The 24602-nt window shown below is 32.8% G+C and overlaps 1 protein-coding gene across 1 annotated transcript; it reads right to left on the reverse strand.

Annotated features, from left to right (window-relative positions):
* Positions 1 to 1642: 1642 nt before the first annotated feature.
* Positions 1643 to 15637, reverse strand: LOC124361872. Its single transcript, XM_046815915.1, has 8 exons — positions 15441 to 15637; positions 12530 to 12646; positions 11177 to 11342; positions 9746 to 9966; positions 7369 to 7603; positions 6281 to 6389; positions 5247 to 5395; positions 1643 to 3378 (listed from the first exon to the last, which is right to left on the reverse strand). The coding sequence occupies exons 2-7, from the start codon at positions 12637 to 12639 to the stop codon at positions 5256 to 5258; spliced, it is 981 nt and encodes a 326-aa protein (XP_046671871.1). The 5' UTR covers positions 12640 to 12646; positions 15441 to 15637; the 3' UTR covers positions 1643 to 3378; positions 5247 to 5255.
* Between the last annotated feature and the right edge of the window lie 8965 nt (positions 15638 to 24602).

A 24602-nucleotide genomic window follows, 5' to 3' on the forward strand; every position in this document is an offset into this window, starting at 1 on the left:
TATGTGCATGTAAAATAATTCGTGGCTGTGATTTGTTGTTAAGTATTATTTTATTTGTTTGTCTAAACTAATTATGGACTACAGTTAAAAAACCAAACTGTAAATAATTTCCCAATACTCATATTTAATTTCCAGAATGAAAATTTTCTTTGATTTTAGGTGATTCTTAACTGTAGACTCTTTGTTTTGTTGAGTTGGATGAACGGTTTACCATCAATATCTGTAAGATTTTTCAGTTTTTAATAATGATAAAAAATCATATTTGTTTATATACTTAACTTAGAAACAGTTACAATAAAAATTAATTAGTGCATAACTATTATAAACACAAAACATACAATCTTATTAGGTTAAAATGTATTAATGTTAGATTTGTATAAGGTAAGAACATTATTTGAGTTAATAATTCGGCAAAGACAAAGAAACTTAAAGTACCCAGTAAAATATTGTATTTGGAAAATATTCTACTGACTGACTTCGAAAGACACTTTCACCTCATTTAACTTCTGGGTTTATTAAATTAACACTTCTGGTTTACCATGTTACAAATACATACATTGTCTTATTGATCAATGGGAAATTTCTATTCCAAGGAATAATTAGTTGTGATTCTAAATGACCTGATGCAAAGACCACTACCAGTTCTTCACCAACTCTGACGGTAACTACGTTCAAGATAAGAGTTGGCAAAGAATACTGTGGAAGGATAACACGATTTCGGAAATTTGTCATAGTTTTTTATTACTAAAATGTGTTATACTCTTTGTAACATATAACGATGGCCAATTTCCAAAATCCTGTTATCTTTCCAAACCTTTCATCGTCAATAACAAACTTTAAACAAAGAATACTGTGAAATTATGCTTATCATAACTAGCAGGATGCACCTTTAAGGATAATTTGGACACCTTGGTCATCAAATCCATTTGATTAAAAATAAAATTAGCTTTGAAAATATGTTTAGATGGCACTTACCCATCTGACACGCCTTTTACAAGTAATTATTAAAAAATACCAGTACATTAATAGAAGTATCCAAATAGTAAATTTTCGAGTTAAGACAAGTTGACAAATACTTGCAAATCCAAATACTTTAACACGACAATCCAATATTGTCCATTTTATACTAAAGAAAGGATGTGCAAATACTGTACAAATTATTTCAACAACAGCACAACCTATAAACAGTCAAAACAACTTGTTGAAAATTGAAGTTTTAAAAGTGGATTTGTTTTAACCCTTTGAGCACTTTTCGTCGCGGGCACGACTAATTAATGCCTATTATAACGGCCAAAGTCGTGCCCTCAACTATATAACAGGACTTTGTTTTATATTCATATTATAATGGCAGGAAAATAGTCCAAATCGGTATCATTTGAAAGATGAAGATTTATTGTAGTACATATAATCGCGACAATGCATAATTGTGGAGGCAGTGCATGACGATACGATACAACTGCGTAATGCTGACAGCTGACTGCAGTGTTGCGTGATTTTCAAACTTGGATCTTGATGCTTTGGAACATTCTAATGAAATTCAGGATGTTTTAGATGAATATGTATCTAGTGAAAACGATGCAAGTGACATTGAAGCTCCTGATATACCTTCAGACATTTCACTTCGTGATTTTGTGAAGTGGCAGTGGTGAATAGTACGAACCGGACCCTAATGAACCTTGAAGCTAGGGTCAAATTACGCTGGTGCACAGTTTGCTAAATCAAAAAAAAGAGGCCGAAGCAGATTTTGGTGTCCTGGCTGTAATACAGGTGTGCACAGGGAATGTTTCCACTTATTAGAACATTTCTGGAGACCCTTAGGCCTGAGAGAAAAAGAAAGGCATCACAAAGCAGACACTCAGAGTAAACACGGAGACAAATTGTGTATATACTTGTGATTTTTTTCAATTTTATAGTTTGGTTTTTAGTTTAAATATAAAAAAAGTTTATATATTTGTAAAACTTATTAAATTTGGAATAAAATGGCTATTTTGAAACTGTGTTTTTGTGTACATAGTGAAATCTTGCGTAGTGGATGTTTGGACATGACAAAATTGTGAACATTTTATTTCACTTCGGAGGGCTACATACTTGAACAGACAGAGGGCAAGTACAATACTGTTATACTTCTTTTGTTCCTTATCGTTTTTTGAATACATTGATATATTACATGAACAATTTAATTACAAAATTGTATTTTATACAGTGTTTTAAAAAGAGATCTGTAAACACGCCAAAAAAAGCTGTGGCACTAAGGGAGTGGATATGTGGCACTCGGAGGGTTAATATTGGTTTTTCACACAGAAAAACTATTATGGTAGTTTAAAAACCGGCAACACACAGTGGACTCTAGGCCATTTTAACAGATCTGTTTCCTGTTGTGATTAAACAGTGGAGATGAGAATCTTTAGAATTGGCACATCAGTAAATAAACTAACATCTTTTTTAACACATAAACACATAAACACATGTTTGTTCTGCATGTTACTTTGGTCTCCAAATAAATTGTTCCACACCTCCCTGAGGTAATTTTGGAGGTATGTAACATTGATTAGCACAATTTGCCCTATATTATTTATACAGTAATTTGACACTTATTGGAATCAAAAAATATAAACTTTCACCATCATTACTGGAGATATATTTTGGAGAAGGCATAATATTGACAATTAATTGCCAAAGTTTTGAGAAAAAGTTTACAACATAAGGAAAAATACATATTGGCTTGTGTACTTCAATGAATATAGTCAACAAATTGGTTATTTCCCGTGCACATGATTTACAGTAAAATGTTAATTACATAAACCCACTTGAATCTGTTTTTATTTTTATTCCAAATACAATACTTTACTTCATTTTGTAACTAACTTAAAATCTGACTTGTTTGATCACTCAAAATATGTTTGTAAAAGAGAACTTACATCTATAAAAATAAAAACAACAAAGTTGATAAGATGAACTAAAAGTAAACAATAAATACAGTACTTAAATCTTTACTCATAAATGGCTGATAAAAATGTAAATAAAATACGGAAAATGAGTTTTAAGCTACTTACATTTTATTACATTAGGACAAAATGCAAGTTAAAAACAAAAATCATTTTAATTGCTCAAATTAACATTAAACTTAAGCTTGTATACAATATTAACTTACTCTGACATAATTAAATCCACATAGTAAAATTGTCACATAATATAATTAGTATTCCATATATAAAAATTAAAATAAAATTACAGTTTTTTTTATCCTCTTGTGTATTCTTCAATTAAGTGTCTTGATATGTCAATACATCACAAACAATATCTATCTTTCAAAGGAGCAGCAGGTGGGTCCAGGAAATAACAAAGTGTATTTTAGGATGCATCGATGCAGCTTTACATCTGAAATTGCAAATAACAAAATTAAACAATAAAACAACAAAGTTCTAAAATTAACTTAGTTTAAACAATAATTATAATTTATTTCAACTGGTGACTACAGAGTGTCATTTTGTATGATGTTCGTAATTTCAAAACAACCAGATAGTAATAAAATGTTATGATGAATACTCTCAGGTTAAGCTATATGTCAACAATACTGTATTTTGTTTTATCTTCTTTTTCGTGTTTTAATTTCAGACCACCATCAATATTTTCTTATCTCCAGTGCTCCATCTGTTATTTGTATGTATATCCAGTATCATATTTGCACTAGAAATTATTTTTTAATCTACATAAAGGAATAAAAGGGGTACAATAAAAAGCTTTCTACATCAATACAAAAATGCTATGACATTTAAATTTACCCATTTTTAAAAGTGTGTAAACTATGATATTATTTTGAAAAGAACAAAATTATTATTGTATTCTTTGTTTTATTGATTTTTATATATAATCTGTCAAAAACAATATTTCCACGGAGGCCAATAATGTTTTCACTAAAATGTTTGAAAACAATCCTGAAAAAATGTTTGATTCAGTGGTTTTATTGTTAATTTTATTAATTACTGTAGTTTATAGACTAACATAAAATAAACAACTTATAAAAAATAGCATGAAAGATAAAAAATACCACAAGTAAAAGTATTAAAATGTAACGGTTTATTAGTGTCTTTTGAAAAATAAACATACTACGTAAATGTTTATGATTCTATAAAGAAATAATTTTACTATTTCCAAAAATTACGGCATGTAACAGTTGATACTAATCTACCAATAAGCTATGCCAAAATGAGGCTGATTGGGTCTAGGCTAGTATGGCACAATAGTTCCAGTAAAAACAGAAACTAATTATTAAAAATGCTCTATCTTATCACTTCACAACACTTTAATAACTATAAAACAACAAATAACGACTACAACACTTTATGATAACAATATGAGCTGAGAAACGCAGTCAAGATGCACTAAGTATAGGCTTGGCAAGATAAGACGGCTAGAACATAGACTGAGTTTAGCAAACACTTTTTTTGGAGGAAAAGATTGCGCTCATCGTGGCTTACCTGTAAACCAAAATAAACTTGCTGTATATCACTCTTTCAAGCATCTAACTAGCATTTTTTTACAGCGACTACTCAAAGAATAATGTAAACTAATTAATACGGTTGTTATGTTGAAGTGCAAAATTGGCACTTCTGTAAATTACATATTTGCAAGGCTTGTGCAATCTGCATCTCGTTTCCAGCAATACAAAGAAAAAGAGTATTTCTTTTCAGTTGTGGTATTTTCTTTTTATTTGGACATCACGGCTCGTCGCACTAAGCAATGAAAAATGTATTACTTACGTCTTTTTCACAACACAAATTCGAGGAGGAAATACCTTTTTTCACTTACCTCATTCAATTTACGCAACTATAAAGGATAAAACCTACTGAAAATTATAGTAGTAGTTATTGTAGTCTTATCTTATTTCATAGATTATTATCTTCTCTTTTGGCACCAAAAATATTTAGATGACTATTCTTTATATAGCTAAATTAGGAAATGGAAGCAGCACACATTGCTTCACCAGATCTGTGTATTGCGTGAAGCAACGCTCTGCGTGAAGCAACGCTCTGCGTGAAGCAACGCTCTGCGTGAAGCAACGCTCTGCGTGAAGCAACGCTCTGCGTGAAGCAACGCTCTGCGTGAAGCAACACTCTACGTGAAGCACACTCACGTGTTGCTCCATTAATATTACAGTCAACTCACTCATAAACCCTCAAATTGATACATTAAAACAGAAAACTTGGAATAGGATCATTATGGTTCAATCATAATTAGCCATTTACCTGTCAAATTCATTCAAAAAACTCCGAGACCTCTTGCAGCTCTCTCTCCCGAGCCTGCTGATGAGCCCACCTGACCTCGGCCAACCTCTCGCTCACCTTCCACTTGTCATGGAATATCTGTTTGTTGCAGAGTGGACACTTCTTCCCACCTGACACACAACATCATACTTACAACATACAATAGTTACACATGCTTTACACAAAACCCAACGATTTTGCAGCTAATTCTTTATTTAACTCTGAGCAAGGAGTTAAAAATCTCTGCCAGTTATGGCTAAAATGCATACCAGTTTAGAGTTAAGCTTTCCTATTAGATAATATATTTTTTATTTAACATAACGGCCATCGGATACGTGTACATCGGACAAATGAAACAATGCTGTAATAGGCTAAGAGTTACGTTTTCCAAAAATATGTACGTACCACAATTTACTTACAGCTCTTTCTGTCTATTTTGTAATTCCATGCATAAATTAATATGTCAATATAATTGTATTGCATAGTAGAATGAATATATAATATCAATATGGAGAAACGCCCTAAATCAGCCGTGGTTAAGTCAGAAAGATGCCATCAGTCATCGCCTCTCTTACTGTTGTTAGAATTTCAAGTGTATTACCAGCTGTGCTGGTTGGAAAGGACCTATCTTTGCACCAATCTTCTGTTGCTTTTTTATTATTTATCACTAACTAGTTGTCTTTGGGAATTTTGTATCAATGCCAAAAATTCACATTTTTAATAAGTTTGTTAAAAATACAAACTTATTAAAAACAACTTGGGTTGTTACTTTGGGTTATTACTTGGGTTGTTTGTAATATTTTATAAAAATGTTGCAACTGTGATTTTCTACGCACAACAATTATTTGTAATAGAGATAACACACCTCAGCTAAAATTTGTGAGAAATATCTCAAGGCATTTACATTTTTCTTACACTAATAATGCAGTGGTCATATTTTTATTACAGAGATTTTCACTAGTCTCGGTAGGTCACAGTTAAAACAGTACTATGCCTAGGCATGTAGCAAACATTACCTTTGAACGGAGGGGTCTTCATGTAGGTGATGAGGCATTGCAGATGAAACAAATGGCCACAGTATACTCTCTCCACGTGCATGTCTGCTGATTCGTTTTTTTCCACATTCTGGACATTACAAAAACATATCATTTAACAAGATGCAAATAACAAGTGTATTTAATGATGATGGTAATACAATAATACTCATACTAAAATATAATAATTAATTTCACTCTAGAAATTCAGGATCGTTCAGTTGTTTTCTTACAGTTTTGACTCTGAAAGAAATAAACGTAAAAAACTTCAACAAAATAGTACTTTTACTTTACTTTAAGAATTTAAAAAATTATGTGTACAATCTTTATTTTGCGTTACATAATCTTTTATAACAATGATACAAGGTTCTTCTTTTAAAAAAACTATAGTTTATTACAATTTATTGGTTTATAATGACATATACATAAGGAATATTGAAATATATACATATTCGTTTGAAATGTATAGGATCTGATGAATGAACCCAGTAGAGAACAAATAAACCCCTAAAGGTTAATACATTATAAATAAAAAGTTATATAACAAAAAAACATATTAAAGCAAATATATCAATGGTGGCAACCGCGCACAGATTAGATTACTAGATTTGGAAAGAGCATTATAAAATCATTCATAATCTACCAATTAAAGGAATTAAATATAATATATTGCAAAATATATTTTAGAGACCATTTTCGGTAAAACTTTTTTGGTTAGAAGTCAGATATATTGAAGCTATGTAAAACAAAACATTGTATTGTGAAAAAAATTACATTGATGACTGTAGTTTAACACCATGTACTCTTCATAATTTTACCTTTTTATGTAAGTATACACATCACTTAAGTTTGTTACATAGAGTATTTTTTTTGAATTATTGAAAATATCTTGTATTCTGTCTAGAGTATTTCAGTCGAAGGGTTAAGAACAAAGCAAAATGAACCAAATAATAAAATGAATAGCACTAGTTAATAATTCTATTACACTAATTTACAACAATTGCCACGTTGTATGCCAAATTAAATCTATAAAGAAAGCTGATAACACACAATGACTACAGATTATTCACCTGTGGATCTGGAGGGAGACACTGTTCCTGACAGAACTGACATTTATCTTGAGGAATCGTTTTGACTGCCTCAATGAGGAAACTGACCGTGGGCAACACAGACGGTTTTGGACTGAAGGCGTCTGACGGCTTCCTCTGCAGCGGTGGCTCAATACACTGTCTTGAAATCTCTTTAGCTTGAGCGATGAAGAAACGTTCAAACAACGGTGGGAAGTTTGTGTCCACATCCTCTAACCTGATAAATATTTTAACGCAGAGCAATGGTGAGAAAGGTTGATTCAAAAAGAATGTTACGCTCAGCTCCAGTTCACCTTCCACTGAGTGCAGCGTCTGAAGTCTAATGCTGTGACAGATTTGACTGTTGGAATCTGAAATCAACATTTATTTGAAGAGATCCAAAACAGTTGACGACGGAGAAGCTCAAAACGAACTGTCTACGTCGTTTTGACATCAGACACGACTATAAACAAATGTTATAAAGATGAAGTGGTGTTCTCACTGTCTCATCAGGTACACAATTGATTGCAAGGTGAATTGTAGCTGAACTTAATATTCTTATTGAATCAACCCTTCCCACCATTATGTGTAGAAAAATTGGTTGCTCCACAATGATTTCAAATCGTCTCAGAAACATTTTAGTGCACCCAATTGTGTACCTGAAGAGACAATGAGAATAACATTTCATCTTGATTACACTTGTTTGTAGTCAATGTGTCTCTGATGTAGAAATGATATAGAGAGTTTGTTTTGAGATTCTTCGTCGCAAACTGTTTTGGATCTCTTCAGATTGATGTTGATTCCAGATTTCAGGAGTCAAATCTGCCACAATGTTAGACTTCAGAGCTGCACTAAGTGGAAGGTGAACTGTAGCTGAACTTAACGTTCTTATTCAATATTTTAAGTTGTATTTTATAGTTAAAGCTCATACAACTTGTGTCACTTATAATTGGCAATACCATTTTCTGTACATACTTGTCATCTGACAGAATCCAGCAATAGTGTTAAGACCGTTACAAGAAAACCAAAAATACACTCAATCTAAACTAAAGTACATCATTTGTTATAACAATACTAGCTGTTACCCGCGACTTCACACGGCATCTTTAGAACTGAAGTCCTTATATTACTTAGTAAAAGCATTTATAATGTAATATGATAGGAGCCCTATAAAAATTTTAAAACTTTAGTAGGCATACATCAGGTAGATAATGCCTAACATAAAGTGTTGTCTAGCAGTGCCTCTTTGTCGTTTATTCATCCATTTAGCAGATCCCCACATCCTCTCAACTTGTTGAGTGTTTGCGCTGGTTTCAGGGTCAACAAAATTATACCGATGGTTGAAGGTGAAATGTTGAAAACCAGCCTCCTCCAACTCGGCTGTCTTATAACTGGCCATAATCGCTGGAGCGGCCGGCCGCTGAACCTTGACCAGGGGGGAAGGGACAGGTATTGCGATAAGATAACACCGGACGTCTATTTTGGGCAGTTACCTTAACAACAACCATGCTTCTAAATTACCAAATATGTTGATGTTTTAAAATAATAATAGTGTGGTCGATATAATACGTAAGTACCAAAATGAATGTATTTATTAATAAAAATAAAAAAGAACTGTTTATTTGAAATAAATTTCAATCCCTTGTAAAATGTAACTTAATTGACGAATAATAACAAGATACGTAGTATACGTTCACTTGTGACAACTGAGAGAGCAGTAATACACGCCACGGATATGTTTGGTTATGGCTCTGTAGGAGACGCAAAACTGACGTGCAGGTGGTCAAAGTTAGACAAAGGGCACTCCCTTCCCCTGAAGCACAGTGAAGTTCGTTTATAAATACTTCCTTGGCAACCGCGATAAGCACGGAGCTTGCACCAGGCATTTCGAAGGCCTTTTATGGACTAAACAACTCTCCAAAAGACATGATATCGGATATAACTGTACTTAGCGTTTTGGTCAAAATATACCATTCTAATATTGAATTCACGGCATGGGAAGGGTTAAAGTATATTCAACATAAACATAAATTTCTATCAATATCGACTAATATCAGTTGAATGATTAAATTAATATTACTATTTAATTCATACAGTACTAAAAACAATAAAACTAATAGCATATATAGAAAAAAGTTGCTTACAAAAACAATACACAACGTAAATAACAACGGTTCACTGACTGACGTGATGATTCATTAAAATACTAACTTCAACATATAGTCATGTTGGGGACAACCAACAAAATGATAACACTATTACAATAGGCTTCTTAAATATAGCATAAAAATTTCTCAACACAGAATCAGACTGTGTGCGGCCAACACAAGTTTTAAAAAATAAGGTCACTAATAAATATATACAAATCAGAAAGACTTACCCAACGTTTTTAAGAGGGTAGTCGTCAGGCACTAATATTTTTGCTCTTAAATAGTAATTTCCCTGTTGAACTCTTAAGATGAGAGAAGATGTTTTCTGACGGACTTTCAGTTCGTCCAGATCACCCTGTAACTGCTTCTTTAAGGCAAGGACCTCATTGTAGCAACAGGACAAAGGATTCTCATCAATAAAATTTCTTAGAAGTTTGAGAACCTTTAAAATCTGAAAAATAAACATAGAGTAGTATAGAGAACTTTCACATAATTAATGATTTATGTATTATGACAACTCATATTTAGACAATAGACAATAGACAAACTCTTTATTAACAAAACATCAAGAATTGCAATGGCGTCAAGTTTTACAAAGTTGGTTCTTTATCTGCCATCCTGTTCTTCTCCTTTCCAGTTCATGAACTCATCCATGGAGTAGAATGGTCGGCCGGCCAGCCATCTGGTTAGTTTGGTCTTCAATGTGTTTCCTTGTAGCATTTTTATGTCCTCCGGAAGGTGGTTGAATAGTCTCCTGCCAATGTAGGATGGTTTCCTCGTAAACAGAGCAGTGCGGTGTTGTGGCAGGTGGAAGTTTAAAGCTTGGCGCGTGTTATAGTTATGAAGGTTGTGGCCTCGTTGTAACTCCTCTTTGACAGCATGCATTATGACCTCTCTAATGTAAAGGCTAATGATCGTTAAGACACCTTCATGAATGAAGGCGTCTCTGCACCTTTCCCTTGATTTACGGTTTGTAATCGGGGATTACAATATTAGTCGCACACTAAAGCATAAAGAAACTTCAAAATAAACAAACATAATAAAATAGCCTTTTGAATAAAAAATAAGAATTAAAAAAACTTTAATGGCTGAAAAATGTGACACTAGGAAAAACCTGAGCCAAATGCAAAAGAACGATACAACAAATCTAGCAGTACAGCACCAGTACCACTACAACAAATAAACCACATGCACAACACTAATTTTGTGTGGTGTACTACAAACCGCCACACATAAATAGTGATAAAATGTTTTTAACCAAGTGTAAAGACAGTTTAACACAAAGAAAAGAATCTATACAGATCCTAGTTTTATTTATTATCTGATAGTTTTTACTACGTTATTCATGTATACAATACGGGATTACAACAAACTACCAGAATAAAATTTTTGTACTAAAATCTATAAACTACCATTCCTATGAATAATATTACCAGTTACTTGCTTTTTTAATAACCACACAACACAAAATAACATGTTTTTACAAATTAAATAAGTACATTTTCATACTAAAATAAAAGATTACATTCTATAAAGATATAATTCTGTGACACTGGCCTTTCTCTGGAAGTATTTGCAAACCCAACAGTTTAAATTTAATGTACTAAATTTATCTATTACTCGGAGATGTGACTAAGTTATCCATTGAGATTATTCTGTACCTGTGGTTTTCCCAAGTATTTTTTTGCTTCCTCTTCACAAACAGTTGTAACTTTCGCTAACAGCTGATCCACCAATGTTTTTGACTTCAACTCAATCAGGAGAGGTGATGCTGGGTAGTCCTCAGGGAATTGGATGCAGATAACCAGCTGTTTGAATTGAGTTCTTCTGCAGAAAAAAATCACAAAATGAATAGTTATACTAAATCTCAAATACAGCATAGGTCGTTAACTTCTTTCATGAACTTGCTAAAGCACTGTGTGACACATTCAACACTCAATATATATCTAAATTACCAATTGGTTTGTATTGAATGTGAATTGAAAAATTTACTGCTATATATTGAACTGTTGAAATCACATTACAATATACATAGGGACAGATGCGTGACGCGCATATGCATGTTGCCTCTTTTTGTTGGTCTAATTTGTAGCACGACGTTCTTCTTATTAAGACCTTTAAAATGGTACGCACATCAACCTATGCTTACTTTTACGATTTTCAACCAACTCCTTACGGGCCATCCCTCTGAGATGGTGAAGAGCTCCTGATAGCATCCAAAAGTTCAATTTTATGCCCTGTCACTGTAAAACAGTTTATGTTTGTAAGTTTTCGAGTACAAAAGAAATTAAGACAGTTTCAAGACTTTTCAGTATATATATGTGTGTACTTATATAGCCTATGTGATAATATTCATATTTTGCTTTCTTATAATGCTTTTAAAACGCTTTAAAACATAATTTGGTGAAGTTTTAAAACCATATCTCCAATATGACTCAAGCTATACGATTTGTAAAACCAACCAAGAACACGAATTCTACTGCTCAACAACACCATTCAAAATTATCATGTAAATGGGTTAAAAACGATCCAGAAAGGAGTTGAATGAAGAAACTAATATAAAAAACATTTGAAACATGGTTAGAAAATAAGTAGTTTGGTGCGTAATGGCATTTACAATCCACAAAACATGAAAAACATGACAATATGAACAAATCTCAGTATCTTGTACACTTACTATACATCGTGAAAACTACTTAGTAAAACAATGTGGTTAAAGTGTTTAGTTAAAGCCTGTTTAAATTTAACAAAACAAAGTGAGTTATTTCAAATGGAAGTAAATATATACTTTAAAATAGCTCATTATCACTTTTAAGAGTTTAAAATACTATTCTTGATTTTTTACCATGAAAAATATATTCACCGTAATTATACAATAAGATGAAACGATAGTCTCCTTCAATTTCTGTTAAAAAAAACTAAAAAACAGATATTACTGGTCAACAAGATTTGCACATGATGTCAAATTTACTGTTTAAAGAATACAAAGTGGGATTTAATTTTTTTATACTTACTTTATTTCGACACGAACCATAGATCGAACACAAGAAATGAGTCTACTGCCAGCAATGAGATGTTCACAGAGTTTACGGACTTCTTCAAGTTCATCTTCAATCAAGCCCATCGACTACCTTAAACAAAAAAAAATAGCCAAAGTGGATTTTTTTCACTATATTTTGTAGTTGTTGGAAATTGTTGATGGTGCATATTATTCACTAATGAAAAAATTGAAGTTCCTAGATCAACTCAAGGAATAAAACAAAATTTAGAAAATGAGTATTTTATATTATATTCATTAATATTGTTTAGCGCAATCTCTAAAGCGATAACAATTGGACAAAATGTAACAAAATGAAATCTTTAGTAACTTATCAAGTGTAATGCTTACAATCTTAAAATGTGTTTAAGTTGGTACAGATGACTTAAGTTAACTATTAAATAAATCATCAGCATCGGTTGATTATATAGATCGGTGTAATTATGCAACAATTTACAACATCGTTAGTAAACATCAATATAAAAAAACCGGACCCGCTTTTCATACATACTCTACCCTTAGTTTCTTCTATAAACTGAAGAATGGTGGCTCCTGCAGGCAGGACTGTTTGTAGTTTTTCAAATGGTTGCAGTATAATAAGCGGCCACCATCTCAATAAAATCATAATTATTGATTATAAATATTAATACTATTGAATTCAATATTTGACCCCAAGAAATTCTTAATTACTCATTCCCAGCTGTTTTTATTTCACTTACCTACTGAGTAAACTAGTGACGTTCTTGACAGTTGTTGTTATTTCATTTATGTAGTATGAGGCAAGAACAATGGTGATGAACATGCAGATATTGGCCTAAAATGTATTTTAAAATCCTGAGCAATGTTTTAATAGTTGCAAGATAAAGAATAATGGAAATAAACATTAATGAAGAAATTTTCAAAAGGGAGAGAGGAGGTGGTACATTCCCTTTGGGAATTTGGCCAAAAAATAAATGAAATGCTGATTCACTTATCCCATTAATTGTGAAACATATATAACCAGGATCAACGATCGTTACGGATTTATGGAAAGCCTGTTTTGGCCTAAAACAAAAGGTTATGACCATTTTACTGTAAACCACAGTACAATCTTTGTCGATCCACTAACTTCTGCAAACACTCAAACAATAGAATGTAATTTGAGAGGTACAAAGAAATCCATTATTTGGTCTAAGGAGTGACTGCACTGCCAATCTTGCAGAATATATGTATTGACGAGAAATAATGATTATTGATGGTGATCCATTCGAGCATTTGTTGAATGCTATCACACATGTTTATCCTGTAAAGTAATCATAAGTACTACATTGCTCAGAAGCCATTTAAATAAAGTTTAGTTAGTCTATATAATTTGAAATAAATGCATTTCTTTTACATATAAAAGTATAGCTCTATAAGAGAACTTTAAAAGCCTAAAACTTAATTAATTCACTTTGATACTATAATTCAAAATAAAATTGTGTTTGGAAAGATATTCAAAGTAGGCCTATTGGTTATTCACTAATGGTGGCAAGAACACTAACGATGTACATGTGTTCGTTATTTCACAAGGAGCCAGGCACGTTTATCCTTGAAATTAGTTAAAGGGTAAGTAAGCCTAAATGTTATTATTGTTTGTAACACTTTATAAATATTATAAGGGATACTTACGAACAGCATAGTTTTTAAATTTATCGTTAATACATTAATTTTCAAGATTAAACACCAGCAGAACTATTTGGTCGTTTTCTGTAACATATACCTATATTTTTTGTTTTTTTTTTAAAGAGAGGCAGGAAAAATTCAATTACGCACGCAGGTGGCCAGCCTGTAGTGTGGGACAGCCCTAAAAACGGGTTTACCCACTAAAAAATCTCCTCTACTCTTTAGGATTCTAACCTGGGATTGTTTATCACATTACTTCAGGCTAGGCCTAAATTTGGCTTAAGCCCGTGGGGCTCGCTCCTTATCCAGCCGCTCGGTCAAGGGATCTGGGCCATTAGATGGTCATAAATATCGATGATTCAATTGCGTTAGTGGTCGCTAATTATACTTCAGCCTTTCAAATAGACATAATTTCAAAACTCTGTTCCATGAAAACTACAATTCCAACATAAAACAAAAACCCTCATTGACCATAGTTGCATCATTAATGGATCTTTTCAGTGGTACTAAAACTCAGAAGTTTATTTATAAAAAATAATAATCCCTATAACATTTTTCTAAGGTTCCAACTAGGTTATATCGATGCAAATGGTCTACTGCATAAATTTTTGACTTTTTAAATTATTTTACATTTTCTGTTACTAACTTATGCACAGTCAAATAAAGAACAGCAGTTGTTTTATGAGCGAAAATGAAAGTTCAGACTCATCTTTTCATGGATGCATGAGTTAAAGTAAAATAGTACAGTAAGTTATTGTCGGAAATCCAACGTCTGGCACCTACAAAACAAGGAAAAACAATAGGAATCTAAGTTAATGGTTGCCACTTTTAAGGTTAAGGATTTTCTATGTTTAAAACCAACAAAAAGGCTAATGTGAAGTGGCTTAAGTACATATTTATTATTACTTTGGCAGATGGGCATATGCATGTAGGCTACTTTTATCTATTTAAAAAGTGTTAAAAAAAGAAAACAGTGAAATTTAGAAAAAATGGTTTCTGAGTAGATCTTTTTAAACCAAGGCTTTTTTATTATGACACCTATTTCCATGTCCATACCTCCATTTCTACAGTTCTAAATCAAATTTTAGTTATATTCTATATTATTCTTTCTTATAAAATACTTGACAATAAATAAATGTCAAACAAGGTTCTCAAAATATTTGACCAATAGGTTTCTACAACGATCTAACTTAACTACTCAGTGTTTAACGGCGTGATATTAATTGTCTTCGTTCCTTACTTACCTAGCAAAAGAAACCAAATCTAATCTGGAAAGACATAAACAGATCAACACACCGACACTGAACGACTGAATAGTCCCGAGCTAGTTGTGAACTTGTTTAGTGAGTATTGAATAATAAAATCTATTGTAGTGATTTGACGGTTGATGGAACTTGTCAAACTCAAACACTAGCCACTCACTCAGTCCGTATCTTATTCTTACTGAATTGAAGTGTAGCGAGCGAGTGTCAACACTGGAGTGCTCACTACTCAGTACTAGTGATTGAATCATTGAATAGTTGGCGATTGATGGATTTTTTAATACAGCATCAAAAATTCGAACGTCAAAAATCAGGCCCTTAATAATCCAGATTCTATTCCAGCGAAAATATTTCTTAAATTTAGATACATACTTTTTAAACTTAAAATATTTTATAAATTAAGTTTTATATTAATCAGAGTTTTAAATTAGGTACAGTATTTTAGTTTTATATAGCCTAGATGTACTTTACACAATATATGATTACTATATATTTTCTGTAAGTTAAACCTTTAACGTTTTAATATAGTAATGAATAGTTTTAATCTATTCGCTCCACTTCCATAAACAACATCGTGATTTATTCTCAATTGCACATATCTCTTTATAAGTTCTTCGTGAAATCCCCTTTGATGGTTCATTTCAAAATTCCGACATTTCAAAAATTCGAATGGGGTCGGGTTCTAATTGATACGACGCCGATTGATTGATTGACGCTCTACCGTAGCAGTCTCATTCATGATGGTCACTATGACTATCAGTATTTATTATTTAGAATTATAGTCTAACTTACAATCAGCAATCAATCAACAGTGTTACAGTTACAAAATATAATGTTATTGTTACCAATGCTTATTTATCTCGTTACTTGTTATGCATATATTTGTACGTGATATGAATTTTAGATACATATTAATTACATTTTATCAGCTTTATCTTATTGGAATCAAATGCTTAATTTATTAACAAACAATCCAATAACTAATTAAGAAATTTTATTTTCGTGAAGCATTAAGCATTTCGTGTTTAATGAATACATCATCAGACCCACATAACTGGAATAAAAGTAAAGTAATAATACAAACAATTCAGACTTAAATAAAAACACATATCGCACACCGGCAAGAATAATGTCACAACTCAAAATATCCAGTTTTTTACTTAGCCCCATACTTGATCTAACATATTTTCCCTCTACAAATCTGGAATAGTGTCACTTCTGTAGTCACAAAACTCGCCGCTAGGCAGCAGAAGTGTCGTTCTAGTAGGATGCCATTTTGATTCCCGTCAGCAGTGAACAGTGTCACTTCTGACTTGGAACAGTGAGGTTATGTGATGTTTTGCTGAAATACTGACACTTTTCGTCTTGTGGCATTCTTCTTGACTGAAGGTAATAACATTTTCATTTCCTTTCTTAGTTATTTGTAGTTATGTCATTATTAATGCTTCACAGATATATCCAATATTACGTTGCAACGTTTCATTTTGAGTTGTGTCATTATTATCCTGACAACTAACAACTAAAACCGCTGTTCTTCTTTTCTGATTTTGAGTTGTGTCGTTATTACTTTTAGTTGGACAAATTAGTTTAAGGTTGTAGCTTGTTATTTTGAGTTGTGTCACTATTGCCATGATTATGAACATTTAAATCTGATTTATTCATTGATAGTAAATAAGTAAAATAAATTTAAAAATCAATAAAAAGGTAGTCATGGCAATTGTACAACAACGATGTGTTATTTTTAGGTTGACTATGGCATCCAGAGGCCAGAGAATGGTGCAAGCTGCTTTGCTTGAAGAAACGAGAGAACAAGAAATAAAACAAAAGAAACAAGAGGAACACGTAACAGAGTTTGAACACTGCACACACACGACTGCAAAAGAGGACGACAGTAATGTCTCAATTGAAAATACTGTTCCTGACCCTGACATAACTGATTTTGCTCAAATTAAAAACACTGTTCCTGTAAATGCTGAAGCTACCTCATGTTCGAATTGGATAGCTACAGAAAGAACGGGAGATATGAAATTAAGGTTACGTAAAATAAAAGAACAAAGCTTGGAAAATAATAATTCAAGTTCCGAAGATGTGGATGACACTGATGAAGACCCCAACTTTACATGTACTTCATCTAATGATTCATCAGAAGTTGAAGACGACACTACAGAAGAGTTAAATGAATCCAAGTACCGGTAATAGAAAATCAGTTAGGAGATGAAAATATGAAGAAGAGTAAAAAAAGACGTGCAAAACCTGAAATGTGGAAGAAAAATAGCAAAAAGTTGTGCAGAAACACTGGGAAAGAATACATTTCTAACTCTCGGAAAAACCCCCAAAAAATTAGAGGAAAAGCACTTCAACCACCCTGCCCAGAAAACTGTAAGCTAAAATGTTATGAAAAAATCAGTAATGAAGAAAGAGAGGTCATATTTAACAGTTATTGGAATCTCGGTAGTTTACAACTGCAGCGGGAGTTTATTTCAAAGCTTGTCACTGAAATAAAACCAAAATATCGGTACAAAAGGGAAGGCAGTACCCGAAGTCTCAACCATGCATTTAATTTTTTTGTAAATAATGTCAAAATACGTGTATGCAAGAAGTTTTTTAAAGCAACCTTAGACATAAATGATAGGCCTATCAGGACAGTACTGAATAAAATTAACAATGGGTTCATAGAACCTGATAAGAGAGGAAAACATGGAAAGCACGCTGCCGTTGATCCTGCAATGAAGCAAGGTATACATGACTTCATTGACAATATACCAAAGATAGAAAGTCATTATTTGAGGGCACAGACAACACGTGAGTATATCGAAGGTGGGAAATCAATTGCAAGCATTCATCGTGATTATGTTTCAGAATGTAAGAGGCAGAACAAACCATTTGGAAATTTGACTTTGTTTTCAAGAATCTTCAATGAAGATTTCAATATTTCCTTTTTCTCCCCCCAAAAGGACCAATGTGAATTGTGTACTGCTTACCACAATTTACAAGATAATGAAAAAGACAAACTACAAGATCAGTATGATACACATTTGAAAGAGAAGGATCTGTCAAGAGAGGAAAAGAAAAGAGACAAGATTTGTGCAGAGAACAATGACAACTTTGTTGCAGCTGTTTTTGATCTTCAAGCTGTTTTGCCAGCTCCTAGAGGAGATGTTTCGGTTTTCTTTTATAATTCAAGAATTAATAGTTTCAACCTAACTGTAAGTAGCCTAAACCTGAATCACGTGCAATGTTATTTCTGGCACGAAGCGGAAGGCAACAGAGGTGCTATTGAAATCGGCATTTGTGTATTTAAATACCTTGAGCAGTTAGCTGAAGAAAAGAACAGCACGGACCTAGAAGTAGTGCTTTATTCTGACAATTGCTGTGGGCAGCAAAAGAATTCTTTTGTGTTTGGAATGTACCTTTATGCAGTACAAACACTAAAAGTAAAATCAATCACTCATAAATTTTTAATCAAGGGCCATACCCAAAATGAGGGTGACAATAGCCATTCAATAATTGAAAAAGCTGTGAAAAAAGCACTGAAATCAGGTCCTATTTACACTCCACCAGAATACGTGAGAATAATTCGATCTGCAAAAAAGACAGGAACTCCTTTTAAAGTAACAGAGTTCTCTCACAGTGACTTTGTTGACTGGAAACAAGTAACGGAGAAACTGGGTTCCAATTTCACGAAAATTGTCAACGAAGAAACATCACCAGAAACACCAGAGAATGGGAGTATTGAGGGGGAGGGCAACAACAAAGAATATGTAAAAAAGAAAGAAGTAGCCAAGAACAAAATCAGTATAGGAGACATAAAAGTACTTAAGGTTGTCAAAAGTGAGTCTCGAGTTCTTTTTGTTAAAACCTCATACGACCAAGAAGAATTCTATAAAATTAAGGTTGACGATGTAAAGTTGAAAAGAGGAGAAAAGAAGAAAAAGGCAGTTGAAGTGAAGAGTATCAGTTGTCCTCCGGCATATACAAAGAAAATTTCTGTTTCCGAACGTAAGAAATCAGACATCCTCGGCCTTGTAAATAGTAACCATATTCCAAGATTTTATGGACCGTTTTATGAGTCCATTTTTAAATAGTTCTTCATTCCATTGTTAAAGTAAGCTGTTTACTAAAAGATTTGTGAACATTGTGTATTTTTTATTTTTATGTAATAATGTTCAAATAACTATGAATTGTTTGATTGTTTGTTCTTTTAACGTCTAAATAAAATAATAATTGCAGTATAATGAACTTGTGATCATTTATTATGCAAGGCACCAAACTAATACAGTTCATAATGAAAGGTAGAAAACCAAAATAAATTTAGTTTCTGTTCAGCAAAAGTGACACAACTCAAAAACCATATGTATTTTGGGTTATGGTAACGGTTGATATTGAATAAGTCATAATAGTTATCAGTTCACAGCAGATAACAGTACATTTTCCACAACCTAGCCTTTCTAAAATAACTGATGTTTGATTTCACAAAATAGGTAAAGTTTATTTTTCATGCTCTGAAAAGTTGGGTTTTTTTAGTTGTGACATTATTCTTGCCGGTGTGCGATATCGTTAAAAATACAAAGAGATAACATTTGAAAAATCGTTTCGTAAGCATCTATTCTACGTTATATTTTAGCAGAATTGTCATTTCTATCTTTAATTATTATATAAATCTATACTTAGGACTTAGGACTTCTAGGAAACCGAATTCGAATCCCGATAGACACATCGATTTTACATTAATAGCGATGACCCTGTCTAGGTCATTTACAAAAATTATTTGATTTCCGATCTAACTTTTTACCGGTTATCTATTAATCTATATGGGTTCTGGGACTGATCAAATACCTTTTCTATAATATTAAAATCATATGACTTACAGTAGAATACCCCAAAGAATTATGCCGTACTAATATGGGATTGACAGAGACTAAAGTATGTTTTCCCGGCTTTCTCTCATGACTCATTCCGTGGCTTCACGACCACGACTACGAAAGTCTTAGATAATTTAAAAGATTTAGGTAGTCTGTCAGTTGCTAAAATTCATCATAGAGAGGCAACAGCCAAGTTTTTACTTTTGGGCCAGCATTCTCCAACATTTATGTATAAAGTGCTCTCTATTTCGGTCTATTTCCTTCCAAAAGAGTTGTTGCCACTTTCAGCACTTCGAAAGTATAGTTTCTGGAAACCTCTAAGGAAGCTTGCTGACTTATTTTTGTATCCTGAAGCTTGTAGCAAATAGTTCAAATCTACCCTGAGCTGACCTGAGAGATTACGTGTTACTGAGCTGAGTAAAAAGTAGGCGAGGTTAATTACATAATACTGTTACCGGGGCCACGATGCATATCTTCATTTTGTCTCTTTTAAGCCTCATCCTTGGCTATGCTGGTTTTTCTGGCTAACATGGCTATTATTTCGGTCACATATTACATTTCTGATTCATATAATAAATGAACCTCCGTGATATTTTAACCCGTGATATCTCGTCCAGAGAGCCGTGTCAATTCCCTTTAGACTGCGCCGACTACGGAGGTTGGCTTTTTTTATCTTTCTTCGGTTATGAGCGCTTGTTGGGTACCACACGAAAAGGAACACTAGTTAATTTGCCTAAATAAATTATAATAAATGTGTAGTGTTAAAAAATTATACGGTCATAAGCAACAACTTAACAGTTCAAGGCTATGAAAACTAGAAATTGTTATGTTCAAAATAAATGCATCAGCGCAGGTTGATTGAATACATGCTTGTAAAACATCGCGGTTCACTGAACATATCCACCTCAGTAGCCTGCTAGTTCTTACGATGGAAACGGACCATCTTGTGGTGTTGATTTTTGAACAAGACACTCAATACAGAGAGTAGGGTGTATTAAACATCGATGAACATTTTTGTCACAAACACATAGACACAGCCAACGAGACCCTTTTCCAAGCCAATTATTGGCTCCGCGTAACCTTTTTTGCTTTTTTCGCCATAGAGAAAAAACTATTTCGGCCCACGTTACATTCAATAAGAACAAATCAATGTGCTATCAGCATAGCTGATTTCATGACTCCGTCAAACGTTTTTATTTTTCACCGTTTTCGAAATTGGTTGATTTGACTGGACATCCGCATGTCATATATGTATAAAGTTTGGAATTAATTAGAAATTGTTAGTACTCCATTAAAATTAGATACCGGAATCACCAGTTGGCTGCCGCGCTTTCAGATTATATTTGACAAAATTAATCACTAAAAATAGAATTAAGATAATAATGTTTAATTATTTGGTCTGATAACCTCATAACTGGTATCAAATTATATTAGTTCGCTAGTAAAATTGTATTGTAAAATTAATTGAGATTCTAAGAGCGGAGTAGATTACAAATTAGGTTTTGAAGACCGATTCCAATGATGACTCTATAAATTGTGTATTGAACTATTTCTGCAATAATTGTCATCAATACATTTTGTCTACACTTGACACCATGAGTTCTTCAGTAAATAAGGAGTAAGTATAATTAATTTTAGTACGTTTAAACTGTTAAATTACCTTAAGTAAAATTTAAGTTACAGTATTTTATAATATTTTTCAGGGGGTTTTGAGCTAGATTTAGCATTTTTTTCTTGTAACCCAACCTATTATGTTGCTTGTTTAGAGAACTGCATCCTTAGCCCATGACTAAAGAGTTCTTTATTTTAGGATGAGATGATGTGAAATTTTAGATTAGCCTAATAGAGGGAATTTTTTAAATTGATATGGTGATTCCTGTATTAGGGGTAGACTTACACCCATTTCCCACGATGCACATTTTTAATTTGCGGGTGTATTTTTTATATCCTTTCAATTAAATAGGCTACAATATAATTGATCGAGTCACCACCCCCTATTGATTTTATATTTTTACTTACGGGTTTTAGGCTACTTTCTCAAAATACCCATACAGTGAATAGGTTTTTTGAAAATAGTGATTCCCAGGCTTTAGGATTTCACATGATGCATGTTTAATGTAATTTTGAAGGTTAGTCTATACAGAGAACTATAGTACAACATGGGCTTACCCATGAGTTTGGGGGAGGATTACTATGTCACCTATTTTTAAAAGTTGTCCGATTTAGATCAAATATTTCTAAAAAAGGATCTTTTTTCTTGAAAACCCACCACACAATTTTTATTACCCAGACTATGGGGGTGTTAGAAAACGTCACGAACCACTAGACTAAAGGGGTGTGAGGGTATGTATGAATTCCATTAAAATAAAAATGTACAAATATGTAAACACAGAATAGGTAATAAAACATCCCACAACCATATAGCCTATGAACCCCAATTTTGAATTTGTTGAGTTGCATAATATTGTGAAACATTTTGCTATTCATCAAGAAACGTTTTTACCACAACACTAAAAGAGTTACATACAAATATATGGTAATTGTAAACTTAATGGGTGGAGTGGTAAAATGTGAATTTCGTGTTATTAACTTATTGCTATCGTCCTCCTGAACAAAACAATATACGGTTTCAATTGGTGGAAATGGCATATAATGAACTTATAGAACATTTAAAGTACAACTACTTTTCTCAAGTGGGGTAATTTTTCGTTGTTCTACGAGGGTCATGCAGTTTTGTTATGATCGTAAGTCAACATAGTATTGGTTGCCGTTATGCCATCTTTGTATACGTACAATAACAATTATGTTGAAATCAGGGGAATTTGACCCAAATAAAAGACGTTTTTGTTAATTTAGATCTTCTAAGAATAAAAGTCCATATCAGCCTAATACAAGTGCCTCCAGCCATATATGCTGATGGCAACATACGAAAAGTGTCCTCTTAAGTATTTATCAGTAACAAATCAAATTCTAAATGGTCCGATGATAAATGCCTTCGGCATTTCACTGTTGTCACAACTTGATAAAACAAACACATATTGTAAATTCACTAACCTAACTCAACTATCAACCTAACTTCCTACTATCTTGCAAGAAAAGTAGTTCCACTGTTAATGCTCTAAAATTCATATGTGTCATTTTCATACCCTAAACCCTTATGTTATTTGTTCAGTAGGACATTATCAATAGCTTAGTAACTAGAATATCGTTTTCGGTGTTTACAAAAATAAATTTGAAAATAATGCATAAAAATGTAATTAAACTTTCTACATACAAATAAATAGTGTAAAAAAACCAACACAAGTTTGATAAATAAGTAAATCTAACTTAATCATAACTTCATATGTACGTTTACATATTTGACATAATATCTTCTGATCACATAAAAATATTTTCTCAATTTAAAAGTAACGATTATACAATTAACTTATATACTGTCACTTTGAAAAAGTATGATAACCGATTAAAAAAAAATTAATAAGTGTCCTAGTAAGTTGATAACTGTTGTAATTTTAATCAAACACGTAATTAAATTTCAAATCTAATTAACATGCAGCAGTTGGGTAATTGTCATTGTTATCGAAAAGGCAGTGAAGTTTACAGCACGGGACAGTTGATGCTTAACTAAGTGGTTCTGACCACAGTAACAAAAATCTCATAAAAATGGCTATCCAAAGTTTTTCAGCAAACTCACTCATGTCTTCTTCGGATGACAGATGAGACTCGGTGCATGTGACACAAATAGCAGGAGCATTGTGCTCTCTAAAAACAAAATTTTTGAACTCTGGGTCTTCGAGAGGCTATGTTTTCTCCAATTGCAGCTGTAGCATCTAGCTGATTGAACGTCTTCGGGCAGGGCAGTTCTTGTTGGATGTGGATCATCAATCTCCATTATTTGGCAAATTCTCTGCTTTACGTTAGCTGGTGTACTCCTGATACTAATTCTTGAGCACATATGCTCTTGGCACAACTCCTTAGCTAAAAAGATTCTTCTTTCATTTTGGGTTGTTTGGTGTTTTTGTTCAGTAGTATGAAGGTATTTAGTGCTCCTATGTCAAATAGAGAGTAGAAAATTCGCATGGGCCAGGTATTACACACTCAAGCAGTCGAGTAACACTTTATACTTGTAAACTGTGGTAACTCCACCCTTACTGCTGTTGTAGAACAAGACAGTTTCAAGTTTGCCAACTGTTGGAGAGTTCGGGTTGTTGTCAACTGTATCATCATTGTGCAGAGTTGATGCAGGTACAACATGCTTTTCTTTGTTAGAGGCAAAGAAAAA

The sequence above is a fragment of the Homalodisca vitripennis genome, chromosome 5, assembly GCF_021130785.1.
Source record: "Homalodisca vitripennis isolate AUS2020 chromosome 5, UT_GWSS_2.1, whole genome shotgun sequence".
Taxonomy (NCBI): domain Eukaryota; kingdom Metazoa; phylum Arthropoda; class Insecta; order Hemiptera; family Cicadellidae; genus Homalodisca; species Homalodisca vitripennis.

Excerpts from the sequence above, each read along its gene's own strand:
- LOC124361872 (XM_046815915.1), bottom strand. The coding sequence starts at position 12,639 with ATGGGCTTGATTGAAGATGAACTTGAAGAAGTCCGTAAACTCTGTGAA. Across the intron at positions 7,604-9,745 it reads TACCCTCTTAAAAACGTTGG|GTTAGAGGATGTGGACACAA; the intron begins GTAAGTCTTTCT and ends AATATTTATCAG. Across the intron at positions 6,390-7,368 it reads GTCTCCCTCCAGATCCACAG|AATGTGGAAAAAAACGAATC; the intron begins GTGAATAATCTG and ends TGTAATGTCCAG.